The sequence below is a fragment of the Dufourea novaeangliae genome, unplaced genomic scaffold, assembly GCF_001272555.1.
Source record: "Dufourea novaeangliae isolate 0120121106 unplaced genomic scaffold, ASM127255v1 scaffold221, whole genome shotgun sequence".
NCBI lineage: Eukaryota > Metazoa > Arthropoda > Insecta > Hymenoptera > Halictidae > Dufourea > Dufourea novaeangliae.
Window position 1 is genome coordinate 1,419,723 of NW_015374115.1, and position 20,372 is coordinate 1,440,094.

General features: G+C 32.9%; 4 protein-coding genes across 4 annotated transcripts; 1 reads left to right on the forward strand and 3 right to left on the reverse strand.

Annotated features, from left to right (window-relative positions):
- Positions 1-404: 404 nt before the first annotated feature.
- On the reverse strand, positions 405-3,392 carry LOC107191084 (zinc finger protein 341-like). The gene is made up of 9 exons (XM_015580037.1): positions 3,183-3,392; positions 2,982-3,056; positions 2,599-2,872; positions 2,251-2,527; positions 1,980-2,174; positions 1,339-1,902; positions 970-1,239; positions 681-893; positions 405-587 (listed from the first exon to the last, which is right to left on the reverse strand). The coding sequence occupies exons 1-9, from the start codon at positions 3,211-3,213 to the stop codon at positions 405-407; spliced, it is 2,082 nt and encodes a 693-aa protein (XP_015435523.1). The 5' UTR covers positions 3,214-3,392.
- A 742-nt stretch (positions 3,393-4,134) lies between these two features.
- LOC107191048 (glyoxylate reductase/hydroxypyruvate reductase) lies at positions 4,135-7,665 on the forward strand. Its single transcript, XM_015579995.1, has 7 exons — positions 4,135-4,208; positions 4,416-4,600; positions 4,721-5,089; positions 6,253-6,337; positions 6,577-6,897; positions 6,994-7,451; positions 7,518-7,665. Exons 1-7 carry the CDS (start codon positions 4,135-4,137, stop codon positions 7,643-7,645), a joined length of 1,620 nt encoding a protein of 539 aa, XP_015435481.1. The 3' UTR covers positions 7,646-7,665.
- A 182-nt stretch (positions 7,666-7,847) lies between these two features.
- On the reverse strand, positions 7,848-9,025 carry LOC107191105 (mitochondrial thiamine pyrophosphate carrier-like). The gene is made up of 4 exons (XM_015580059.1): positions 8,906-9,025; positions 8,669-8,821; positions 8,391-8,593; positions 7,848-8,319 (listed from the first exon to the last, which is right to left on the reverse strand). Exons 1-4 carry the CDS (start codon positions 9,023-9,025, stop codon positions 7,848-7,850), a joined length of 948 nt encoding a protein of 315 aa, XP_015435545.1.
- Positions 9,026-10,907: 1,882 nt separating this feature from the next.
- Positions 10,908-18,824, reverse strand: LOC107191124 (ATP-dependent RNA helicase p62-like). Its single transcript, XM_015580079.1, has 7 exons — positions 18,775-18,824; positions 18,531-18,624; positions 15,007-16,029; positions 14,594-14,772; positions 14,448-14,507; positions 12,104-12,340; positions 10,908-11,990 (listed from the first exon to the last, which is right to left on the reverse strand). Coding segments are annotated over exons 2-7 (1,596 nt in total). The 5' UTR covers positions 18,533-18,624; positions 18,775-18,824; the 3' UTR covers positions 10,908-11,895.
- Positions 18,825-20,372: the final 1,548 nt, after the last annotated feature.

The following is a 20,372-nucleotide window of genomic DNA, read 5'->3' on the forward strand; positions in this document are numbered from 1 at the left end:
TAAGTGGACAAGAACTCGTGAAGTATGATATCGCTACCTTTTTTTTTATCAATTTACAAGGAAGCATGCTGGATAGAAAATTATGCAGGTTCCATGAGAAATTGGCTCTGAATTAAATTCAATATTTATATTGATACAAACACCATTTCTTTTACATACATCCATAAATTCCAAACGACCTAAGGAAGGCGACATTAAAAATACTTAAGATAGATATAAGTTACTTATATTAATATATTTTATAATACAATTATCACAGATATGTAAACTACAAAATATTATATGCTATTATAAAATGCAACTCGCAGTTTGCCAATGATCCCATTGCACGTACTATGACAACTTATCTACAATCTAGACTATTATTATAATTTAAATACAATTAAAAAATATATTTAAAAACTCTATTCGCCTATTTGTTGTACCGAATATATATCAATGTTGCGTTTGATTTCATTGTCCGCTGCATCAGATTTGATGAATGCTTCGATCGTTGAACCAAGTTCTTTTGATACAGAATTATTCTCTAATTTTTTGGTAAATGTTTCGTCTTTGTAGTCGTCAGACTTAAACGTTTCGGAGGTAATCTAAAAAAGTACGTACAATTAGTCAAAAAAAAAAAAAGGAAAATGAAAATGTGAAAGTGACAATGATCTCTATGCAAGTGCTAAGGTTACTACTTTTCTTTGTATTTCGTCAGCCTTAAATTTCTCTAGTTTCTCCTTATCAGCAAGTCCAATTGCAGTCTTCGATGATGTTTGTCTCTTTGGAGTAGGTTTCCTTGGTTTAAATGATCCAGAAGCTTTCCTAGGTAACTGCGAACTTGTGTGCTTCTTAGATTCATTTGATTGGTCGCAATTATGAGTCAGTAACTGGTCTTTAGTTTTAAATGCCTGCAACGGACATTTTAATAGTCATTCTTTCTGTGACAATTATTTTCTACCGATCGGCTTTCAACAGGACACTTACGTGCGAACAAATTTCGCATTTCAAACTATGCTTGTTCATCTCGTGATGCTTGAGAGCTTGTGCCCGATGGAAATTACGATTGCAATGACTACAACTAAATCTTTTGATATTGCTGTGCGTCAGGAGATGACGCTTTAATTTGTCGGGTCGGGAGAATTCGCTCATACAACCTAAGTAACCTCTAAAAGGACACTTTAATCTCTTAGTAAGATCGTGAATCAGCATGTGGCGACCCAGACGATCTTTTCGTTTGAATCTGGCTGGACAATGCTGTTATGAAAAAAAAAAAGAAAAAAAAAAGAAATAGTTATATGTATTTAAACACGCGAGGAGATTTTACAATTTTGAAATTCAATGTGTATCACTTACTGGACACAAAAATGGTGTCTCCTCGCTATGTATTAACTTATGATTGGCTAAGTATTGCTCGGTTTTAAAGGCCTTCCCGCAATCCTCACAGGCAAATCGTGCGGACGACGCGTGCGTTTTCAAATGACGCCGCAAAAATCGTTCGATCAAGAAACTTTTACCGCAATGTAGACAGGCATAGTCGTGTGTTGTCGTTTCTGTATGGTGTTGCAAAGCCTCCAGATTCGAGAAAGAGGACTTACAAACAGAGCAACAGTAATACTTCTCTGTTGTCTTTTGCTTTTGGACGGAGTGGGCATACTGATGAAGCCCAAGATCAGACAGAGTATTGAATACCTCGCCGCACACGTGACAACGATACTCTGATCTCTGATGACTACGAGTATGTTCTAAAAAATCCTCCAGTTCGGAGAACATCATGCTACAACTACTTTGCACGCATTTGTACACTTTCAGTGCTAAGTGAGAGATTATAAGGTGGCCCTTTAGAGCCTTGTACGAATCAAATATTTCTTTACAAAACTGACAATGATAGGTACGATCTATACTCCCATCTGGTGGTGCCTAACAATAATTTTATAGACTATTACAAATGAATACACGGAATATAGTTATATATTCTGGCGTAGTGTTCGAAATACCTCAGGGGGTAGGGAGTGTATAGCAGTGCCAGGCCACACTTTGTGGGATGACATGTGCTTCTTCACATTAGACTTTTGTGCGAATGCACGTCCACATACAACGCATTGATACGGTTTTTCCCCCGTGTGAGAACGCTCGTGTTGCTGCCAATAAAATTTTTTTGCAAACTGCTTGTTACAATAACTACACTTGTACTGCAATGAAACATTTTAATCAGACAAATGAGAAGATCCAGATTCAAGGACCTCGCTAATTCATCATAGTACATACTTTTAAATTCTGTGTTTGATTACTAGAAGTTTCTGATTCTGTTGATAGAGTTTCACTAGCTACTGGTAAATCGACTGCTTCTAAAGTATTAGCAGCTTCATCCTGAGGGATATCACTTGGTAGAACTTGAGGTACTTCGTTCGAATCGTCTTTCATAGGCTCATTATCTGTCGGAATAGTAGAGCTGGCGAAAGTATCTAAACTTTCTGAACTCAATATAATTGGAACACTAAACGTGGAATCTGTTGTAAAATAACTAGCACCCTCTTGGTCCATGCTATAACAAATATAAGATACATTATAGATTTCATTCCTTGCATGTCAATCAGTGAATTAGTTATAGCTAACCTGAACAGCATGTCTGATTCTTCGAGTATAATTGGCTCGCTAAGTTGATCACCTTGAACAAATGTTTCTTGTGGATTATATTCTGATGCATCTTCATCAGTATTTTCTGGGTGGACTGTCTGGTTTTCATCATTTACCAAAAATTGGCTCAAATCTATGGTTTCTTCTTGCGTTTTTTGATGAGTCCTTTTGTGCAATACAAACATGTGTAACGATGTAAACTGACTCTTACATTTCCCACACTGAAAGATATCTTCTTCATCCTGATCGATCGCTAAATGAAACACAAAAACAATAATATTACAAAGTCATGTCATGAAAACTACTCAGGTATTAAATCACCGCACGTTAGTAGGTTATCAAAATTTATCAAAAATATCTACCTGACTGCTCCACTTCTGTTATTAGAGTCTGAGACTCCAATAACGATTGCACAGAAGGACTGTCCAGCGACACGCCTGCAAAACCCGAAAAGCGACTGAACATAAGTGTCTGAAATGGTATCTCGATTTTCTTTCAGAAAGAAAGACAAATAGGATACTTGTTGGTTAACCCCACCTATGTCTACAATAGAAAAGTGTTACCTGTTAGAGCGTCAAAAATCGATTGCGCCATGTTTCTCGATGATCTTAACGCCTCATTTTAAACGAAACCAGCGATCAGACCTCTCATAAGTCGTTTAACGTGACGAAACCGAGGAAATACCAAGTCGAAAACATACCGAGAATTTCTACGCCCTGGCAGCGTTGTTGCTGACCAGGCTAGCGAATGATAATCGATATGTCGACTGCTAAGAGCGATTCTAACCTCAAGCACAGACGAGGCATAAGAATAGACTTATCACCTTACGGAACTTAGTTACTCCAGGGATCTGTAATACCGATATCTTCAAAAGCCTGCAATTGTAGCATCACATGATAGGTCTATTCTATACCTACTCGGTGCTAGTATTTTAGGATTTATGCCGTAGATGGCACCATGGCTCACTTTGACTACTTTTCCGACATGTACAAAAATTAAATATGTATTAAATTTCTTCACTGGATTAATAATGAATTATTACATATAAATTTTAATGTTTAATATTTGTAGTGGTCCTTGATTGGTTAAAGTGGAATAAACTGTAATTTCCGATTACCAATTCTGCTCTAAATAGTTCTCGACTGAGTTTGCACATGAATATGATAACACCGACTAGGTAATCCCTCGTCTGCGATAGTATGATGAACGGAAGTATTGTCATGTAACTAGAAGAAAATGAGAAAGAACCCGCGAAACTCGTTTGAAATATAAAAAGAACACTGCCTTTCACTGAAATCCGGTTGAGGTATTTGAACTCTAACTGCAATCGTGCAGCAGAAACGCTTTCACAAGAAGTATATTACACTCATATCGCCGCAATGTGTTGAAAGGCTACAATATCGTGATTTTAAATTATAATAACAGGAAAAGTGATAATATAAACTGTCACGACTTTATGACACATTTGTACATTTGTTGCTTTCAAAGGATTTATAATTATAGTTTCTGTTTGTCATGTATCCTTGGAGGAAAGTATTAACAGCTGCATTCAAATGGCCTGTGAAAAAATTACACACCTCGAAAATTCTGTAAGTAACTTACATTTATTATTTAAAATGTTTAAAGATATGTTAAAATTACTGAAATATTATAACTTTGTATAAAATATGAATGGTACGAATGTAAATAAGCTAGCACAAATGGTAATTACAAAGAAAACCATATGTAGGTACTTGATACATCTCTTTGAAAGACATATTACTTTTTACAATGTTATACACATATATTTCTTCCAGGGAAAAAGCTACAATATTAAATGGTAATAAAATTGCTAATGACATTCACAAGGAATTAAAAGTGATTGTCGATGTTTGGGTAAAAGATGGTAATAGAAAACCAAATTTAGTGGCTATATTAGTTGGTAATAATCCAGCCAGTAAAGTATACGTTCAAAGAAAAATGAAAGTAGCAACTTTAATTGGTAATAAAGTATTTTAAACAGAAATATCTTAATAAATCCAATGAAATATATTAATACAAGATTTAATAATAGTATTAATAATTAAGATACAAATAACACGTTCCTTTGTTAATATTTCAGGAATTGAAAGTTCCACACTTCTTTTTGAGGAAAGTATAACACAAAAAGATCTGATGAAAACAATTGATCAGCTAAATAAAAATGAAACTGTAAATGGTATTCTTGTACAACTGCCATTACCAGAGCATATAAATGAATACGAAATATGTCAGAAAATTGTACCACACAAAGATGTGGATGGATTTCACTCTGATAATATAGGTAGACTATCATTAAACAATGATACCCTCATACCTGCGACTGCTTTAGGTGTAATGGAATTAATACTTAGGAGTAAAATAGACACTATTGGGAAAAATGCAGTGGTTGTAGGAAGATCAAAACATGTTGGTTTACCGATTGCCTTACTTCTACATACTAGATGTCAAGGTATATCATTGCGTAGACAATATAATTTTAAAAGTATAATATATATAAAAACTGAAGACTGTAAATTTTAACAGCAAATTGTCTCATAGGTAATTTAGGAGGTTTAGACATGACTACAACAATATGTCATCGTCATACTCCCCACACTGAACTAGTACAATTTACAAAATTAGCAGATGTAGTAGTATCAGCAACTGGTATTCCTGGCTTAATCACTAAAGACATGATAAAACCTGGAGCTTGTGTAATCGATGTGGGGATATCAAGAATAAAGAAAGGAGACAAGTACAAATTAGTGGGAGATGTGGATTTTGAAAATGTGAAAGAGGTAGCTGGGTACATTACACCAGTACCAGGCGGTACAGGTCCTATGACTGTAGCAATGTTAATGAAAAATACAATTTCAGTAACTATAAAGAATTATCAGTGGAAAGAATAATTAGATTTTAATAAAGCTGAAGCTTTTAATAGATACGCATTAATTTATGACCAGATTGCAGATGTTCATGTAAATTTCTATTCTCACAGATTATTTCACAAAAGTTAGAATCTGTCATATTTATTTCACTAATTAGGAGGATTTTTAAGTTAGATAGAAAATGTTATCTACTTCATTTTTATTGGAACTTTAGTTTTACTAAGGTTACACACTTATACAATTAATAAATTGCAGTAATCATAACTTTCACATGACCTTACACTGATACTATTTTTCATTATATTCACTAATTGTAATATAAATATACATATGTACACTCATTAATTTATACAAAGTAAATAAATTAATGAATTATATATATATACTTATATCTACATACAAAATGTGTATTAAAAAATGTATTCAGCAGACTCATTTTGGGAAATTAAGTTATTTAACAATATTTTTATGTAATGAAAATATGTATAGTATCGCATTGTATACTTATTTCCTTCAACTTTGATACTGTGAACTACTTTCAGTAAAATATAATCAAATGATACTAACCAGGGTTATGTTTTTGCCATCAGTATATGTTTTCATACGTACCGACAAAATTTAATTACACGAAAAAAAAAAAACATGTTAGCGTTTAACTTCGTTCGGTTGATTAAGTCGAGTCGAAAATGTTTACTCTCAATTACTCCCACGTGGTCGTCGTATGACAACCAAAAATTTTTCGCAGACTGTTCAGCGAAAATGAGTCGACCAAAAGTTTTAATTACTCGCCCGGACATCCCAATTTCAGGATTAATTTTACTGCAGGAACAGTAAGCACTTTCACAATACTGTATATACTGATTTTGTTTATCTTTCTAAAGAGCACCACACTTTTAAATCTTTATATTCTATTATATAGGACACGTATTTGATAGGGAAAAAAAAGTATATTGTCCAATAAGTGTGTATTTTAAGTATTTTATTCAAATTTTTTATGTTTTATGTTCTAACTATTTATATAGGAAATGATATCAAATAAAAGTTGTCTTTTCTCTACACCTTGTAACAGATGTGACATTATCCAGTGGGAAAAGCCAGAACCAATACCAAGATCTGCATTACTATCAAAAATACAAAATGTTGATGGAGTTTATTGTTTACTGACAGACAAAATAGATGATGAAGTCTTAAATGCCGCTGGATCACAATTGAAAGTAGTTAGTACTATGTCAGTTGGGGTTGATCACCTAGATTTAAAAGCTTTAAAAAACAGGAACATCAAAGTCGGTTATACACCTGGTATCTTAACAGATGCAACAGCAGAATTAACTGTAGCATTGCTATTAGCTACATCTAGACGATTAATTGAAGCAAACAGGGCTATTTACAAGTATGCAATACAGTACATATATAATGAATCACATATACATAAAAATTAAAGTCATTGAATATCAAACTATTTGAAAGATTAAAATATTGTTTGTAGGGGTGAATGGAAAGCATGGTCACCTACTTGGATGTGTGGACCTAGATTATCTGGATCTGTAGTTGGAATAATAGGACTAGGTCGTATTGGCAGTCAAGTAGCAAAAAATCTTAAAAGTTTCAACGTTGCCAAAATATTGTATACGAGTAGATGTGTTAAAGAAGAAGCATCTGAATTTGGGGGAGAAAAAGTAGAATTTGACGAGTTACTGCAAAAAAGTGACTTTGTAATTGTTACAACAGCCTTAACACCAGAAACAAGGCTAATGTTTAACCAAAGTGCATTTGAGAAAATGAAAAAGTCTGCTATATTTATTAATGTTAGCAGAGGAGAAGTTGTTGATCAATTTGCCTTGATAGAAGCTTTAAAAAAAGGCACAATCAGAGGAGCTGGCTTAGATGTTATGACTCCAGAACCCATTCCATTAGATAGTGAACTGTTAAAATTGGATAACTGTGGTAAATATAACATTTATATATTAAAAAATGTATGATTAATTATTTACATTTTAATTCTTGTTCTAGTGATACTGCCTCACATTGGTAGTGCTGCCACAGAAACAAGGGATGAGATGTCAATAATCACTGCCAGAAATATTCTAGCAGTTCTAAAAGGAACACCAGACCAAATGCCTGTTCCACTCGAATTATAAGTATAAATTATGTAAAATACTAACACCAATTACATATATAATTCGTATACAGAATACATTTATTAATACTTTATGTCTATCTGTACATATTTATAAACTGTATTTAATATACATACATATATGAATCGATTTATCCATAAGATTTATGTAACATTTAAGGAATAACTACACATTAATCATATTGACTAGCATTACAGTTACTTCATTCTTCTGAAGTACTCAGATTCCTTATTGTTTTTATTAATATTAAACTTTGTTCATATGCAGTGAAATGTAATGCTGTTGTTACTGCAGCTTTTAACTGACTTGGTACTAAACCTTTAAACAACCCCTTCACACCTTCTACTTTTAATGTCAGTCTTAGACAATCTATTAATCCTCTGCAGTGGAAAAAAGTACCAAAGCCTTTTCTACCATGCTGAAATCCTTGTATTTGTAATCTTTTTCTACTAAGATCAAGTGGGTATACTGCTGTTTTAGCTAATAGACCAGCTGCACTACCAGATATCATAGAATTAAGGAAACTTGTATCAGCTTTATCGCTGTATCTTTTATACACATCGGTGAAAAGTCCATACAATAGGAATTGCAAACCACTATGCGGTATAATTTGCAATAAAGTTGGTAGTAATCCATTAAAAAAAACTGTTGGAGATTCATGCTTGAGAATGCAACTGAAAAGACATTTTCGACGGTAATATTATTATCCATAATAATATTTTCAGTCTTTTCTAAAAAAAATTACCTGCAAGAATGAAGAATTCCCTTATACACTCGGTGATTACTCGATTGTGCCACTAATCTAGTTCTTATGGTATCAAAAGGAAATGAGGTAGTGGTAGCTATGGAACCTGCACCTGCACCTGCTACAAATTTCATTGAATATTTCCACTCATTTAATTGTGAAAAGTTGTCACTTGTTTTCATAATCATATTATATGCATAAAACTGTAAATTGTGAACTATTATATCATATAGTTCTATATGCATGTTAAACCATTTCTATAATTCTTTTTTATTTACCTGTGTCATTCCATAAGCAATAGAAAGTAACTGAGCAGGAATATGTCCTTTCCAAAGTGCAAGAATACCCTCTTCCTTAAATATCATAAGAAATGCTTGCACTAAAGAATGATATTTACTAACACTATGAGGAGTAATAGGTTCAACTTGTAACTATAATCATAAAATCTGTTCTTACTATAACATACCCAGTATTGTGAATATTTTATTATTATAGTTTTTTATATTAATTTTTACCTGAAATCTAATTTTTACAACATCTAATGGTTGAGAAACAAATCTTGTTACAAAACCACCAATAGCTCCAGCTATAGCATGATCTGTATTGTGATCGCTTACTTTTAACGAAGTACCCATAATTCTTTCTTTATTTTATCTAGCTCATGATAATTACAGTGTACAAAATTAAAACTATAAACAGAAACTTAACAGCAATTTTCTTTTTTATTAGTAACAAGGAATGATACACACAACACATAACAAAGAAACTTTTTGTTACATTTCAATTTCCAATGTGTTTTATGTTCTTAATAATAATAAATATGAACAAAACAGCATATAGATCGACGTCGTTAGGTAAACGCCAATTTATAAAAACAATTTATGTGTTTCCTCTAAAAATTAAAACCTACCAATAGGGAAAATGGGAAAACATAATTGCAAGTATTTCAAAATCGGCGAACAAACACATACTTGACACTTTATCCATAACCTACGTTTGTTTCAATGACAGATTAATTTTTTTTTGTTACTGCGTTGTTTCGTTGTTACTAAGTAACTTTATGACTTTCAAGTAAGAGATAACAACTAAAATATACACACGGCCATTTTTAAATTCACCATTAGGTATTTTTATTATTTTTATTTTAGTATTATTATTATTGTTACGATTTAAGTACCTAGTTTTCAATGTGTAGTCTATAGTAATAAATAATATTACTTAATATTCTTATTTAACATTGTAATTGATCTTCTGTATTATTTCAGAAATTGATGAATAATCGTCGAAGTTAATAGAATACTTTAAATTGCTATAATCTTTCGCTAACGTTGCCAAATCGTATCCCCAACGACTTCTGAGAACAATTTCTATACTCGATTTAGATGGAATATACAAATGACCTTCTCTGGATATTAAATCCAATTGTTTAATAAAATTATGCTGAAAAGTTTATTGTTATATTTATGATTATTAGAATAATTTCACCATGGTTTTTAAAGATTTGTTAATTGCCGGAAGTTAACACGTTTTTTCTCTTTGTATACTTACATGGTTTTTTAACCGATATGTTTTCCACAATTCGATATATAATTTATGCAAATTGAAAATAATTGTTTCATATATTATAGAAATATTTTCGAAAGTATCATCGAACGTATCGAATTTCTGACTCTTTAAATCGCAATCGTTTATTCTTTTGGAGTGCCATTTTTTAAAAAATCTATTTCGTACACCGTTCTGTATGTACAAACATTTAATGGTTGTGATTTCTGGATTTGTAGGAAACACTTCATTACACGATTGAAAAATATCATCTTCAGAACCTTCGATTAAATGAATCACATAATCAGAGTACACGAGAAGCAATCCTGTAATACGTTGCGAATATTTTTCTTTTATTACTTTATCATATAATAATATAACATCGTCACAACTTGTAATTTTTGCGCAAAAGATAAGTCTACACAAGTTGAGCTTTTTCATTTCACGATTGTAATCGAATACAGATTTTCTCACGGGTTCTTCCATTTTTAGATATTTGTTTAATCAATACATCCACATACAATTTCAGCAACATAAGTATACCTTAATGTAAATCCTTGTAAAGTACATGATTCTCAGTTGCGCTTACTTTAATTACAATCAATATTTAAAATTTTTATTTAAAATAAGATCAATAATGAATAATTCATTTTTTAACATAAAAATGATAATGCTGGAAAAGTTATTGATAACTGGAAATAATAACGTATTTGTATTTCTGAAACAGGATTTACACTAATGTGTAAAGTCTGCTTTCGTTGGGGGAAAAAGTTACATAGAAGAAATACCTCGTATCACTTAGTAAATTTATTTCAAATACTGGAACAAATGTTAAACCGGATGTTAATTTAGCATAAATTGCAGTAATTTCCGACACCAAGTGGTAAGAGGTCTTTCCAGTACACCATTTTTTCCTCTAGCGGAAACGGAGTTTGCACGTTAGTGTACGTAGGTCACGAATAACAATCAGAAACATTGAGTTTAGAATTTATTACAGAGAACTAAAATTGTGATACATTGACGTGCGATAATTTCTAAAGTGCTTTAAACATTTAGAAGGTACAGAATCAACAAAACCATTCATCATTTAGAACGCTGATTTCAGTGTCATGGCGGTTTTTAATAATCCGTCAGATCGATGGAAAGTTCAAGTCAAACTACATTTTTTGTACATAGGTAACCTTACTAGAAGACTGAATTATCAAAAAAAAATCTTCTGGTAAATTGGGACTATTTTTATATAAATAGGAATATAACAGTAAGACATACATGTAATAAAAGTGTAGCTTCACAGTCATTATATTATATTCAGTGCGTTCTGCGATTTCACTTTACAGACACAGACGAACAGAACAACTTTATGATATGGCCCAGAGCAAAAGCTGGTCATATCAAAAAAATTGGAATGAATACTGATAGTTTACTATTACTTCTCAACTTACTAAGCCGTTACTTCGGAGACGCGCTGGGAACTAAAGAAAATTAAAAAGATTATGCTTAAAAATTCAGAAACGTATAATTGAAATAGACCATTGTAACAGATTCTTAATGAAATGAGTTTATGAAAGCCTTTTATAATTTAAATTTGATTTTCCAAGATTGTCATGATCAGCTTTCTAGTAAGTATTTCTTGTACTTAATATCTTCAAGCAGCAATTAACTACCGTTTACTTACTTTTTCATTTCTGCGCGTCTCTACGAGTGAAAAAAGAAGTATAAAATATTGTATAACTTAAATTTGTCAAGATGTTTTCTCCCGTGTTTCCTGAATTCTTTTACACTACCACTAACAATCATAAATAAAAATAACATAAAGTGTTATCCGAGCACATAACTAAGACATAATAATGCAACCTGCATGGAGAACTTTCTCTAATCACAGATTAAATAAAAATTGTGAGAAGTTATAGATCTCCAAGAAGTTCACTTATTGAGAGATGTGATCGTTAAGTCGAGAAACAAATCAACTGGAATAGTCGAAACTTCTTCCCATATCGAATCGTTTATGTTTCGCGGAGAACATGTTTTCTCTTCCTCGGCTACTGTATCCCCAACGATCTAAAAATTTACATGGATAATATTTATTAGATTATAAACAATACTATAACACGAGTTATTGCTTAAGTATTTTACATAAAAATCTTCGTATTCGATGTAGTTACTGTACTTACTTCGGCTACCGTAATTTCCGCTTCGGTCCGCGAGTTCAGACAACTTTGGATTGACTACTTGGTTAGCTTCTTTAAGTACATTAATTAAATCTTTAGCCTGGCGACCATTCTGCGGTGTAAAGAACGCGTAACTGGTTCCTGTACAATTTGAACGGCCGGTCCTGCCAATTCTATGGATGTAGTCTTCAGATGACGACGGATAATCGAAGTTGATCACGTACTTTACATCATCGACATCTAAAGAAATAATTCGATTAAAATGGGTACCAAAGCATAAAGTTTATGAATCTAGACTTTAATTACGATCGTTATTTTAAAGATATACAAAACTTATTACAATATATTTGGACCATCGCGTTCTTTTTAACTGTATATTTAAAATCATTGTTCGAATAACAAAAGAATCTTATTCTTATGTGTTACTCTTCCTTCCGAATCATACATATGCAGCCAAACCTATAATCATACACTAAACCTTTCTGGTATATAAATCATGAACATAGCAGACAATCAGTAGCTGTAGAAAGTATTCAGAGACTGCGTAAAATCAATTATTGTGTTGCTTATTATAAGGATCTTTAACAGTTTTATTTCTTCATTACAACAAAAAAAAAAAAATTGAACGTATTAAATATAGTTCTGAATATATTGAACAGATCAATTCTATTGGAGAAAGAACTACTATAATACGAAGTGTAACCTTTAACATATAAATATTTTATCAATAAATAAATCTATTCGTAGGTTTCGTCTTTTAAACTAATTACGAAACTTAATATTCCTAATGATTTCATATTTATATAATATAGGTTACCTACAGTGTCTTGATAATTAAACTAGCTCGAAACTTTCTACATTATTCCTGCTTCCGATACTTTACACGATAAGTCCATGAAGAATAATGTTTTCAAAGTATTTGCATCGACCTCACATGTTAAATGCATATGAGTGTAAGTTAGCTGCATAATAATAAATACAAACCCTGTTACCGCTGAAACATTGCATTCCATGTGACTGCATACAGAGCGCCCCAGGGGGTGTGCTATTCTTGAATGCAAGTACACATCGCAATGTTGTGTCCTAAGCATCACCAGCGAGTAGCGATAGTAGCAAAATCAATAGATTGTTGTCTCTCACACCGGCTGAGCATTGGCTACGAAGTGTGACGGTTGTATCGAAATGCAAACCGCAGAGTCTTTATCACACACCCAACCAGCGCGATAACGGCACCACCCGCGCACCACTCTACTACTTGCGTGGTACACAGGCTGAACAACACAGAGGCACATTAAGTACAATATTATGTGCAAAACAGAATTGCGCATGTACAGTGAGTGAGCCATGTTTTTTTTCTTTATCGTTTTCATCGCACACTCAACACAATTTGTGCACCATGTGCCTCTGAAACAAAGGACAACCAGACTGATTAACATAAATTATAAGATGCCCACACTTACTACTAATTTCCTGTATTCCAATATTTGCTCTCAATTCTTTACCACAAGCGCACGATTTCAAATATTTCTCCTTCGTGTTTCAATTAAAATAGATTGCATTAGTGAAATTCATTATAAAATGCTGGTAAAATAGTTATACAACGGACAAAAAAAAAAAAGAATTGTACATGCTACCTAAAAAATGCGCAAACAACCTAATCTTTACTATTACAATAAGGACAAAAGCCGTAGAAAGAATTTCGGATATAAAAGAAATTACCTTCATGAATGGCGAAGCAAATAAAATAATAAACCTATTCCCAAAATTCGAACCCTTTGTATAAATCCTATTTAATCCCTGTAACTATGTAAGAAAACTCAATATGCTGTAAAATATCCTGTGTACTATAAAACTATAATGATGAAGAAAAAGAAGTTATGTATATTACTGAGCTGTAAGTGATACAAATAAATAAAAACATATAAACATACCAGCCAACTAATGCCGTCTATTTAAAACTTCAAGCTTATGTAAAGTTTGAGAATGTGTATTAGAAACATCATCGACGGAATGTTAATTTTTTTGTATCACTTGGTACACATCCTAATTACTTATTACCAAATTCTGCAGAGAATTACATACTCTGCCAAAATATATACTTTCGTATTACACGAGTTTTTAAACATGTCTTTTAATTATTACGTTATTTTAATAACATCAATTATATTTATGCTAAAATCTGTGAGGCATCACCTTCATATAACCAGTCTGTGCTACATCGCCACTTTACCCTATCCCCTTTCTAAACAAGTATAGATTTTCGCAAATGCAGTTTATCTATCTAAGGGTCAATGCATTCTTGAAAGTCTAACATCTTTAAATAATCGCATGTAATTATATTACGTACCCAATCCACGAGCAGCAACGTCCGTTGCTACAAGAATTGAACCTTTGTTGTTCCTAAATTCTGAAATTTAATTACACAATTGTTGTATTAATAAACGAAAGGTATCATAAAATACTGCAGGAAACAGAGTATTAAACAAAACACACCTCTAAGAACGTGGTCTCGTTCTTGTTGCGATTTGTCACCATGCATGCATACTGCAGGCCATCCATAGCGACGAATATTTCTGGTGATATTCTCCACCTTTTTCTTTGTCTCTACAAAAATGATAGTTTTTCCACCATCTTCGTTAACATTACCAATTTCCTGAAGAAGATTTCCCAATCTGAAATTTACAGAAAATCTACTGTTACTAAATAGAGTTGGAAAAGAAACAAGTAATTTACAAAGAAATAGAAATCAGTTCTTCTTAGAGGAAAAATTTTATATGGAATCATGTAATATCATCTACTAGTATCATCATAAAAAGTAATCGAAATGAATGTAATGAATCATCGTAATTAAGAATAAAATTTTAATAATTTGAAATATGTATGTGGCAAAAAGATGTGTTACATACTTTGACTCTTTTTCATGTTCCTGACAAACATCGACGATTTGAAGAATGTTGTGATTGGCAGCTAATGTTAAGGATCCAATGTTCAACTGCGTGTAATTTGTAAGATATTCCTCTGCAAGATTCCTAACCTCCTTCGGCCAGGTTGCGGACCACATAAGAACTTGTCTGTCAGGTCTGATTTGCTCAATAATTTTTCTAATTTGTGGCTCGAATCCCATGTCTAACATTCTGTCGGCTTCGTCCAATACCAAATAGGTACATCTACGTAAATTGGTTGTGCCACGTTCCAAAAAGTCAATCAATCGTCCAGGCGTAGCAATACAGATCTCGACTCCCCGTTCCAAATCGCGCGCCTGGCTTCCCTTTGGTGCACCACCAAAGATACAGGTATTCCTTACATATGACAAGGAACCAAAATCGTTAGCAACAGTTTGAATCTGTTGCGCTAGTTCTCGGGTTGGTGCAAGAATGAGAGCGATTGGCCCATCCCCACGGTTTAGTGGCTGTTGACTGTTAATGTGTACTATCGCCGGTAAAATATACCCCAGAGTCTTTCCAGATCCAGTTTGTGCTATTCCAACCATGTTCTGACCAGACATTGCAATTGGCCATCCTTGCGCCTGAATAGCAGTCGGTTCATTGAATCCTTGTTTTCTAATACCTTCCATTACATAATCAGGGAAATTTCCCTCTTCGAAATGCTGAATAGGATTAGGAACCTTCTCTCCTTTCAAAGTAATCTGATTTTCTTGTCTAAATATATCCACTTCTCGTGGATGACGTCCTTGTACATTATTATGAGGTACATAAAAATCTTTCTTGAATGGTTTTAAACTTTCAAAATTCCAATTTGGCTTTCTCAGATTAGTGCCAGCACTGCTCTTAGAATTTTGGTTGTTACGATTCCCGAAATGTCCGTTACTAGTGCTGTTACTTCCTCCATATCCTCCCATCCTTCTTGGGGCCTTGTTACCACCACGATAGTTCCCATTGTGGTAACCGTTTGACATAGCTCCGTAAGTCCTGTAAAAAAAGAAAAGAAATTTTTATATTTGGGAAATTTTTCTGACATAGAGTACTTTGGAAAAAAAAGTATTTTGGAATGTAGTGAACATTGAGAAACGGCTCCAGACAGAAATGTGTGGATTCCGAAGGCATATTCACTTTTTACTCTTCCTCCCACAAGCATTCATGCTCCATTAATGTATGCAATGGAGTCATGCCAAAATGGAAGGTATATTGTCGTTGTACAGATTATACTCGTGATCGTAAAATCAATCGAGCGGTAAACATATTTCGGGTGATAGGACATGCGAATTAAGAGAAAAATGGAAAGACAAAGACTTGAAAGCTCAGCGAGGACTTTAAAGAAATTTCTAATACAGAGTTAATGTACTTTATACAATACATTGAAACAAAAATTCCAAATATTCTCCAAATATTTTAATTGTAATTAACCTTTCCAACATCAGATGTGAGGGTGGGTACTTCATGCCATACCATGTTACTATTTTAAGAATTCTCCCTAAAATAACTACTTAAAAATTCTCAAATAATTAGATATTGTGTAACAACTCCTTACATGGGAACATAAATATTATTTTATAGAAATTTTAAAAATTGTTAAAAAAACAAAAATATTAGATTTGAAACAAGTTTTTCCTTAACAAAAATATTATCCGATGCTTTGTTAACGAGATATTAACGAAAAACCCCGTCCAATCAGAGCGCGAGTCTGATGGCCGAGCTCTGATTTGACAGAGTTTTTCATTAATATCTCGTTAACAAGGCCTCTGATAACATTTCTGCTAAGGAAAAACTTGTTCCAAATTGCCTCATGAGTAACCATTTCAAGGCCCTGCAACATTTTTGTTACACCCTGTATAATAAACTAAATAAGACAATTGTATGTGATTCATGTATTAAATACAGGATGATTCTCTTGTTGCACAAATCGAGGAGGCAGTGCCACTCTAAAAAAACCGCTGCGTCAGCACGTGTAATCTGTCGATTGGTCTTCACTGTGATGATGCCACGAAGCCACACACAACACACGCGCCCGACACGTCGGTTTTTTAGAGCGGCACGTTCTTTGATTTGCGCAATGAGAGAATTATCCTGTATATACATGTATGTAAGAAACACAGTAAAAGACAGTTATATGTCAGGATTCTGACAACTGTCAAGGTGAAAGTGACTAAACTGCCTGAAGTTCCATTTTGAAACAAATTCTGTATTCTTAAAAAAAAATTACTTATAAAATTGTTTATTTGCGAGATATTTTTTTAATTTCAATGGAATTCTTTATTTTAAATTCTTTATTCTCAAACATATTCAAAACAAAGTTTTATAAGACATTATAGGTAACCCCCACCCCATAGTCCGTGTAACACAAAAAGACTTAATATTGTGAGAGTTAATATTTGTAGTTCTTCTACTTTTATATTAAGTATTATTATTCACAATCTTTCTTTTATTCTACCATACCCCACAGCAGAATGCAGGGCACAGCCCTGAGTGCCGCAACATCGATCGATACCGCCCCGCTCGATTTGTTAATTCACGACCATGCTATATATCTGTACTACATATATATATATACAATATTGCCTTGAAAGTCACAAATTTTAAATTCCTCCCCCCATTACAGAATTCCAAAGCAAAATTTTTATAATACGTCGATGTGTCAAACGCTAGTAAAATATAAAAATCACACTTTTCACAATATCGAAATAATTTTATCATTTGGTTCATTTTTGAAGGTTTCATAAAAGTATGTCAAAAAGTAAAGAAATTTTGATATCGCATGTAAATACATGATACATTGTAATACTGCATCTTGTTTCCAAACTTCTAGATTTTTGTCCTAAGTAATCCTTTTAGAAATTTGCAACATTTTCAAAGCAATAATATGCATTTTCACTCACATTTGCACAATATTAAAATTTTATGAAAAACATGAGTGTTTCTCGGATGTATTAATTAACTTTATTTTTATACAAACCTAAGTCTCAAAGCTCCAAAGGCTCCAAATACTTGTCGTAACCTTTAATAGTTAATTACTTTGAATATTATCCGGAAAATGTACTTCGGTACACACGTTCAGTTCGAAAATGTAGAGACTTTGATCACAAGAAATTATCAAATTCTATTGATGATAAATTTGGCGAAATATTTATTTATATAGAATTGTATAAATATGAAACTATACACATTTACCAGGATTTTTGTTTGTTCATAATTCACGTAAGTAGAAATGCGGAAATTTGTGTAAAAGATGAAGATAAATTACAGATTTCAGAATACTTTACAGAACACACTAATGTTGCATAACACTACATTTATAAATTTCTACAAGGACACGATAGAGGAAGTTTGGTAGTGACGCATTGCAGATATTTGTACAATGGCTGACCACGAGTGGCTTTCTAAGAAGAAGCTACAATAGTATTCTGATAAAACTTTAGGAAACCTTAATGATTCAAAATGTTTACTATATTTTAATATATATACATTTTACTTACATATTTGATGTTAGTTAATGACCTTTCAGTCCCTGATTAAAATGATGTTGAACGTGATTTCTCTTTACTTGACCGATTTGAGCGGCGAAGATGTCTAAAATGGAATACTTAACTTTTAGTACGTTTAATAAATTATCAATAAAAACAAAAGGAAAATTAGCAGTTATCAAGAACGCGATTATAAATACACTGAATTATTTAACGAAAAAAAAAATGTAATATGGGCAACGAATAGACGTCCTACCTGTGCCGCTTCCAGGGACAGAAAGAACGATTGCCATGTAGCCGGATGTGAGGTACATAGTAATGTCGAAAGTGGGGATGCGCAGAAGAGCCCTAGACTTTCATTTCCGTTCTCTGCGCAGAATTTGCAGGTATTGATTTTGATTGAATAGTAACTACACACGACGTTGGTCAACATTATGCATATTATTTATTTAATTTATGATGCCCCATAACTCTAATTAAATATCTATATTTTTTTATACATTTCAAATATTAATTATTTTGAGAATATATAGCGCTTTACATTTAGTTTCGTGACATAACAACTATAGTTCATTATTGGGTACGTTCCAGTACCTTCCAGTACGTTCCATTTACGAACGCGCCAATTTCCCGTTCCACTGAAGACACTATAGGGTGCGTTCCATTTGCTTGTAGCATCGCTGTCGAAAAACGTAATAGAACGGGCTTTGTGAGCGTAAATTTGATCAACGGTAATTTCCAAAACCTGAGGCTTGAACTCATGTTTTAATTTGTGTTTAGTTACGTTCCGTGCTCTTAATACATTATACGTCTGCTAAATATATTAAAAGCCCGAGTGCGTCCCTATGGTTATATTGCCTACCTACGGGGAATGAATATTTGAAAGAAAATACATTTTTTTTTTATTTAGATAATGATTCCCTTCACGGGATACATTGGGTTACGTTTTAATTTAATGCTTGATACATCTTACACAAATTTACTTCACATAACTTATTACCTAATGCATTTAAGGACCTAATTTCTTCTCTCTACTCCCTCTGATTTTTACTATTCTTCGAATCCAGTTTATTCCTCAACCCCTTCTTTCATTCAGTCTTTTTCCATTTTTTCGACTTCTTTGGTTTCATCAAATTCTTGCCATATGTCCTGTAAAATTTCTTTTCCTCTTCTTCCTAATACCTGTACGCTCATCATTCATTTCATCATCTAAATCTGGCTATTGTTCCCATTTTTTCCCTTTGCCCTTTTTCTCTAGGTACTTCAGTTTCCCTTACTGCATCCACTTCTTGTATTCTACTGCCGATCTGGATGCCTCCATTTTATTTCTTTTTTTCTTTTTTCATCTCAATTTCCCATTTCCTTCTTCAAAGAATCTTTGCATTGCCTTCTACTACTGTGTGTTTCCCCATTGTGATTTACCTGCCTCTTTTCTGTATTCTTTCAGTATTACATTATTTGGTGATCTTTCATTTTCTTCTCTTACTTTCTCATTTATTCCTTTATCCCTCATATATTTCCACAGCTTCTCTCTGAATAACTTATCAAATGCCACTTTCAAGTCTGTAACAAAAACAAACATTTTACCTTGTTTCCTTGTTATGACTTTATATTGCTGTTTTAAAATATATATGTTGCCTATGCACCTTCTATCTTCCTGAACCCTGCCTACATTTTCAAGATTATCTTTAGCTTTTCTGTTTCTTCTCTGAGCTTACTCTCAAGAATATATATGTCAAGCATCTTATATGGTATGTCTAATAGTGTCACTCCTCTATAGTTTGCAGACTGATTGATTAAAAATCATGCTTTTGTTTTTCTATAAGCGATTTCCATATCAAATAGGTTGGAAGG

Excerpts from the sequence above, each read along its gene's own strand:
- LOC107191084 (XM_015580037.1), bottom strand. The coding sequence starts at position 3,213 with ATGGCGCAATCGATTTTTGACGCTCTAACAG. Across the intron at positions 2,873-2,981 it reads AACAGAAGTGGAGCAGTCAG|CGATCGATCAGGATGAAGAA; the intron begins GTAGATATTTTT and ends TGTTTCATTTAG. Across the intron at positions 1,903-1,979 it reads TACACTCCCTACCCCCTGAG|GCACCACCAGATGGGAGTAT; the intron begins GTATTTCGAACA and ends AATTATTGTTAG.
- LOC107191048 (XM_015579995.1), top strand. The coding sequence starts at position 4,135 with ATGTATCCTTGGAGGAAAGTATTAACAGCTGCATTCAAATGGCCTGTG. Across the intron at positions 4,601-4,720 it reads GAAAGTAGCAACTTTAATTG|GAATTGAAAGTTCCACACTT; the intron begins GTAATAAAGTAT and ends TTAATATTTCAG. Across the intron at positions 7,452-7,517 it reads GTTAAAATTGGATAACTGTG|TGATACTGCCTCACATTGGT; the intron begins GTAAATATAACA and ends TTCTTGTTCTAG.
- LOC107191124 (XM_015580079.1), bottom strand. Across the intron at positions 12,341-14,447 it reads CGTTGCTGCTCGTGGATTGG|ATGTCGATGATGTAAAGTAC; the intron begins GTACGTAATATA and ends TTATTTCTTTAG. Across the intron at positions 11,991-12,103 it reads CGGAAATTACGGTAGCCGAA|ATCGTTGGGGATACAGTAGC; the intron begins GTAAGTACAGTA and ends GTAAATTTTTAG.
- LOC107191105 (XM_015580059.1), bottom strand. The coding sequence starts at position 9,025 with ATGGGTACTTCGTTAAAAGTAAGCGATCACAATACAGATCATGCTATA. Across the intron at positions 8,822-8,905 it reads TTGTAAAAATTAGATTTCAG|TTACAAGTTGAACCTATTAC; the intron begins GTAAAAATTAAT and ends TTATGATTATAG. Across the intron at positions 8,594-8,668 it reads TTGCTTATGGAATGACACAG|TTTTATGCATATAATATGAT; the intron begins GTAAATAAAAAA and ends CACAATTTACAG.